The 6960-nt window shown below is 39.0% G+C and overlaps 1 protein-coding gene across 1 annotated transcript in view; it reads left to right on the top strand.

Moving 5' to 3' along the window:
• The first annotated feature begins 415 nt into the window (after window positions 1-415).
• The window catches only part of ST6GALNAC3 (ST6 N-acetylgalactosaminide alpha-2,6-sialyltransferase 3), a 228546-nt gene continuing 222001 nt past the window's right edge, over window positions 416-6960 (top strand). The window contains exon 1 of the mRNA XM_027802717.2: window positions 416-661. Within this exon, the coding sequence (XP_027658518.1) occupies window positions 644-661 (18 nt within the window). The 5' untranslated portion in view covers window positions 416-643. The remainder of the gene's footprint in view (window positions 662-6960) is intronic.

The following is a 6960-nucleotide window of genomic DNA, read 5'->3' as shown; positions in this document are numbered from 1 at the left end:
TGCACAGCACAATGCAAGCACCTCTGGTGGGATATTTGTGTTGGCTGCTGATAATGATTCTCTCTCATAGGGAAGCAGTTGCAGCCTTCAGACAAAGGGAAGCCTGCTGAACAATGAAAAGGGCTGAACATAAAACAATACTTTAGACTAGCAAGCAGCATAAGGTTTTTTAGAGTTCAAATAATAGAGAGAGTTTGGACTTTTCTAACCAACTGTCAGCCACTGTCTCCTGAGAACATTTGGAGAATCACACAGGGATTAATTATAAACATGCAGCTTGATTTACAACCGTTGCAAAACATTTGCAAGGTATAGATTGCCATTTGTACGTATAGTATTGCGCGAGAGCATCCTGGAGCTTACAAAAATACATGCTGGAGCCATGAATCAAACTCGGTCATGTGACAGAGGGGAGGTACTGGGCTGGCTCCCAGCCAGTGGTAGAAGCTGATGGGTGGAACAAACGGGGCATAAAAAGACTAATATGACTAACGGATCCTGGATGCGTGGTACCCTTATTTGGATCTACAGGAATGTAGGCTCTAGCAGTTCTGCAGCTCTACCAGCCTTTTGCCTGACACTGGAACTGCTGCTCACAAAGTAGAATCCTGCTGCTCTGTGGTAGGAAGGATAGAGAAAGAACATGGCCTGCATTTTGAAGGTAAATCTCTATCTGTTGCTTGAATGCATTGTTAGAGAGCCCCTTGCTGCTCAGAGGCATGGATTTGGTATGGTCCTATTGCATCTTCGTTGTCTTTTTGAATACTGGCTTTGTTTGGCAAATGAATATGGAGAGATTCTGCAACGTACAGCTGTGCTTTGCTTCCCTCAGCCATTCTTTTCCTCTTTCCCTGCATTGTCAGAACTGTGAGCTAGCGGGAAGGGAAGTGTGTACCGAATAATAGGAGGGGGGTGAGGGGCTCTGGTTTGTCTCAGCTGACTTAGTCGGAGCTGAATTCCTTCAGGAGCAATAGCATTTGAGCAACGGACTTCCAGTATGAAGGACAAAACAGGGGAAGTTCTCTTTTTTCTGACCGTGCAGCATTTACTGCTTTTAAAGCAAAGGTTGCAGATGTACACAGCTGTCCCACTTGCTCCTTAAGCACATGCTCCCCTGCTGAATTCATCCAAGATCCACATGCTCCACACAATTATCCTTAATATTTAATTGCATTTGCTAATTGTGACCTATTTGAGAAAGGGTTTTCCCCTTCACACCAGCAAATATAAGCATAAACTTACCATCTGATCATATGCTTTCTCCAGCCTGCTTTCCTCACTGAGATAAAAGTATTTGCAACCAGCTTGTCACGGAGATGGAGGGAGCATCACTAGCACTAAGTATTGAATGAAAGGGGAGGAGGCGGAAGTGCAGTCAGTTGAGAACAAACAGCGTTTGTTTCCTTGCAGTGTGTCACTTGCAGGGAGTAACTCCTGTGCCTGGCTTGAAAGTGGCTTGTTTCTGATTAATTTTCTATCTGCCTTGCTCCTTTCTGTGTGTATTTTGGAAATACTTGCACTCTGTTCCTTTCAGTAAATAAAACTGATCTGTGAACACTTCGTTATTTTCAGTCTGATCTTCTAACAAAGGTTTGATTATCCCAAACTTTGGGATGGCCTCTCATAGCAGTTGCTTTCAGCACATCAGCAAAATGGATAAATTGCAAAGCTTCAAAATGGTCCTCAAATAATAAACGTTCCTGTGTTTCCTTGTATCTAATTCTTATAACTTTTTTTTTTGGTGTTCAATTTAAAAAACAACTTATTTTGCTGTGCTGTTTTCCCCTTTCATTCATTCCCCACTAGCGGATCTGTGGTACCCAGCTGTTGAGTTTTCTTTTGTGAGCATGTAGGTTGTGGCAGTTTATATTAATAAATATGGAAAGCCTGCCTCAAGTGCAGAAACTTCCCTGAACTAGCAGATTCTGCTTGGAGATAGATTGTAGCAAACTCCTTTAAGCAGACAGCACTGTGCAGCTGGAAGTTGTGACTTGGGATGAAGATAAATGAGTTCTGTGAATGGAGCCTGGCTTCACAAAGATAAGCATATGCATTCCTTTTTAAACATTCCCTGAATGACTTAGTTTGGATCTGCAAGTGACCAGAAAACAGAATTGCTTTCTTTTTTTTTTGACTATGTGGAAAGATCACATGCAAAATCTTCCCTCTGGCCCTAACAGTTAAATAATATTCTTTTACAAGAAAACTCCAGTGTCTCTTTCCGCCTCCCGGTAATTTCCTCTGCACAGCCTGGTGATACAGCCCAACACAAGTATGACTTTCTTTTAGAGTCCAAATCGTAACACAATAGACACCTTCCCTTTGCCCAGGCCTAGAGCTCCATTTGGTTGTAATTCTGATGATTAAATCAATAGATAAATTGGTATTCTCTGACAGACAACCCTCTGCCACCTTAATTCTTAATCTTTTTAATGCAGGCAGGTGCAAGAATAAAAATTGAAACAGGTATGTGAAGATTAGCTTTGCCATGAGGCACAATGGACTTTTTCAGACAGACATCCCATAGGAGTAATTTAAATTTCTAGATCAAGCTACTTAATGGTGTATAAGTTTTTTAATGTAATGCCTACATATACTCCTCAAGCTTTTACCATAGCAAGGAAATTCAGAATAATATATATTTTTTGATTTGACACTAGGCTAATTTCATCCTGCAAATATAAGCCTGTTAGCTACACACTCCTTCTTTCTCTTAGGTTTGTCTCTGCTTTCTCATTTATTCAGTCAGTAACCTGTGTGGAAATGTAATTAAAGAAAAAATAATTTGAGCTATAGGTATAGATTTTAACTAAGTGGCGGCACAGTGAATGGGAAGCCAGAACCACTGTGTCCTTGCAAATTCAGCCCTGAGTGCCTCTGTGGCTCTGCCTTGTGTCTTGCCCTGCCTCCATTCCTAGATTTTTAAATTATATCCCCCCTGATATTGAGACTTGCTGAATGTTGGAGTTCTGTATGTGTGAGAGTTTAGTATAAATGAGATTGGATAGAGGTGTCTATGAAGTGCAGAGAACAAAGGTGGCTATTAATAATGAACTGGAGTGAGTTACAGTGCTTAAGAGCATATTAGAAAAAGTGTATAACCTTTAGAAAACAAGACCTTCTTTTACTATGACTACTGGACAAAATAATCTCTGTGTGTAGCCCTTGTAGAAATGCTTGGGAAGGTGATTCTTACTAGAGTGTATGCTGTCTCTGTGGTGTTGTGTGCTCTCCCTAGGTAACATTGGCAGAGCTGTCACTGATCATGGGACCAGAAACTTTGCTTCCCAGTCAGTAGTGGGACATTCTTTTTAAAACCAGTGAAACTTCTTCTGAGGAATTGTCTTTTCTGTTGAGGAAATGCAGAGAAAGAGGCGAGTTCTAAGAGGCAGGATATATTTTTATTTTTTCCATCGGGCCTTTAAAAATTGTGGCAGAATAACTGAGGGAAGTGTATGCATTTCTTGGAAGCAAACAGTTGTTCTTATGCTTGTTACTATGGTAGCTACATACCACCTTGCTGATTACTAGATTAACAGAGTGATTACTATTTATGTAGTCACTATTATCCATAAAGATTTTGAACTCTCTAATTTCCACTGTATCAGCCACTGACACTTTAAAATAATGACAGATGTTATTTAATAAATTACTTCAAAGAAGCGCTACTTTTCGCGTAATTGAAAAATGATACTGCAATGTATCTGTCATCTTACAATAAATACAACATGAATGATAATGATACTCCATAACATATTGATGTCCCCCACGGAGGACTGGACCATGATATTTTAAAGCAAATAGAACAGGTACCTTAGTTCACACATGCTGCAGTTTGTAGGGGATTATGCCTTCCCTGGTTTACAAACTCTTCTTTTTAAATGGAGGTTTTGATGAAGCTGATGGAGGTGGACTATGTTGTTATCGTAGTACAATTTTAATTTTGTAGGCTTAATGTGGTAGAATGTAATTAAAAAACGCCATGTGTGATGGGCCTATACAGTGCGGGCTAAGTGTGGAACCTAGAAAGAGGTTTCCTTCTACCTTGTGTGCAGTGTATTTACTGTGCAGTGAACAAAAGAGATTTCATGTGCCTATAGGCTGGACATGACCTTCTACCAGCAGAGATCACAAGTGAGTTGAAACATTCAGTGAAATTCTGTGGTTTAAATAGTATTTGTACAATGTGAGGCGATGTTATTATTATCATAGCTGATTGTGAGTTCTTCCCTTAGAGTAAGCAGGTGGCCAACCAAAATTGTAGTTTCTTTAATATTTTTTTTTTATTTAATTCAAAGATCGAAAATATTGTTTTGTAAAATGTAACTTACAGGTTTCAACCAAACAAAACTCTTCAGCACATGCTTGTAACAGTTTTCTGCAGGACGCAGTCAAAGTTGACCATACCTGTATGTTTACTTATGATTGTTTTGCATGTTTCCTCCCTGTGGTTATCTCAAATGTTTTAATTAAATTCATAGGTTGTGTTTTCCCCTTAGTTTACATGGTAAACTGTTTTTGGTAGGAATTTTCTTTGAGAGTTTTCTCTGAGTGTTCAATGGCCTGCGTCTGATGGGGGTCTTCAGACACTGCAGTAATACAGATAACATTACTATCTACAGACATATGTTCCATCTGCACTTTTGAGACTAAAATAGCAAAGCTGATCTCATTATATTAAATTTTCCAGCCTGGCAAGTAGCTGTTCAGAGGGGAGAGGCAAAAGGTCTAAAAGGATCTGGTCCTGGTGTTCAGATGTTTGTAATTTTGGATATTTAATTATTAGATGTATTTTTTAACCCCTATTTACATGATGAAGATTGTAGATATTTCCTCCCAAGTTTCTGCACCATCAGAAGCACATTACTTGTTCCATTTCTGTTTTGCAGAGTAGGCTTTGTCTCACCATAATTCCATTCACTGCTAGGGATTTGCAGGATGCAGGGCCTTCCACAGAGGTGACCTCTATATCCTGCTTGAATCAGGTCCAAGATAATTCACATACTGCCTTGACTGTTAAATTGACTGCAGCAATGTTTATGTATGGCATCCATCTGTTTTCCTTGCTGAGAAACGTACTTAGATCCTGTTTGATTCTCATGCTGCACTCTTTCCTTTGACATGACAAAAAATGGAGAGATCCTATGGAAAGGAACAAAGGTGACCTCCCCTCCTCATGGGAGAATGTCATGTGATGGATCATTTCCCAGCAATATCTAAATTTGCTGTAGGTTCACTGTAATGCGAGCTGTCTTCTCAGCCTGTCCTACCCTGATGATCAACAGTTTTGTGGGCTGTGGTATTTCTACTGTGACTGGAATCATTCCTAGGAGTATGTGGTTGTATCTCTAGGGATGGAAGGTGTAAATATGCAAAGGTACCGCTTATGATGTATGCACAAATGAGTTGGAAAGTAATAGGTGGATACAACAAGGAGTTACAGAGAAGAATCAGCATTACTGAGGCAGTAAGCAGGGTTTCTTGTTCGATCACTCCATCTTTATTCGCTACAGTTGATTTTTCTAATTCTAAGAAGTATAAAGACACTTTTCATTCTCACTTGCAACGATCTTAAACTAATTATACTTTAAAGATAATACATTAGCCCCCTCCCAAGCAGAAGGAGGTGGCAGCCTAGTCAGTCTAGTCCTATAAGAGGACTTGCTTTGGTTGAATGAATTTGATTTTGATGCCCATATAGCTAAACCGAGGCAATCTCCAGTGTAAGCACACTTCAGTTAGTTTAAAACTGGAGTTTCCTATCTGAATTCATTAGAGGTGTTAAAACTAAAACTGCAAAACCAGCATGAAATTAGGAGGACCTGTCTCATACTTAGAGTTCTACATTTAAGTAGTTATGTGATAAAGCAGTAATGGGGGAAAGGTTTTTGTACTGCAGTACATCTTTAAGCAATGAAACATGTGTCTTCCAGATGTTTAGGCTCCCCTCTTCCCCTTCAGGGATACAGAATTGTTGTGCACATTGTCACAGGTATGGAATTGCATATTAAAGCTAAACTTCTAAAAAAATTAGCACTTGTGTGAGAGTTTCAGTGGTTTATGCCTTGTTAATTTTTTCAGTTTTCCTTTTGACATGTCATGAATGCCAGATAACTTGGCATGTCTTAGTGTGACATAAAACATCATAGGAAGCAGCAAATTCTTATACTTTGACGTAATGTACCAAACCCCTTGAGATATAGGACAGATGTGCTCTTACTGATTTCTAGTGAAACAGCAGCCAAAAGGAAAACATATCTTGTTTTGTGACAGTAACTAAACATTTGTGATTAATTTAAGGGGATCTGAAATGTAGCTTGAAAGATCTTGGTTTGTATTTTATGTTTTAGGTTTTAGTCACAACTATCACGGCATCTGTACAGTTAATTTGAAAAGGCAGAGCTTTCACCGCTTTTTCTGTTCCTTTGCAATATTTCATTCCAGCGGTATCTGTGCACCTTCCAGAAATGTAGTACTGGACATGGTGATCTGTCCAGGGTTTCTTCTTTGATCTTTTCCCAGGGAAGTAATATGTATGTAGCAGGCTGACTTTTTTTTAGGAGGGATTTTTTGTGTGTAGGTTAAAGGAGGAGGAAAAAGTAAGTTTTCTATGTATTTGTTAGGAAAGGAAAGGTCAAATGCTCACACATGGAATGGAAGGTGAATTTCTTTGTCTTCCTGATGGTTATCGGATTAATATAATTTTTAGACCAATCTCCTCCCCTGAACGACTTTTATCATAAAATATATAGCGATTTTATACAAGAAAAAATATTGATTGTAAATTTATTTTACATTTTTAGTTTGACTTTTAGATGTTGAACTGATAATTGATTTTGTAGTTATTCATGACACTTTCCCAACACTTTCTTCTGCCTATCAGTTGCTCTCCATCCATGGTCTGATTCATAGCACAGAAGGTTAGAAGTGTGCACATACATAACAAAGAAGATGTAGAGG

This window comes from Falco cherrug, chromosome 12 (genome assembly GCF_023634085.1).
Source record: "Falco cherrug isolate bFalChe1 chromosome 12, bFalChe1.pri, whole genome shotgun sequence".
NCBI lineage: Eukaryota > Metazoa > Chordata > Aves > Falconiformes > Falconidae > Falco > Falco cherrug.
This window is presented reverse-complemented; position numbering and strand designations above follow the sequence as displayed.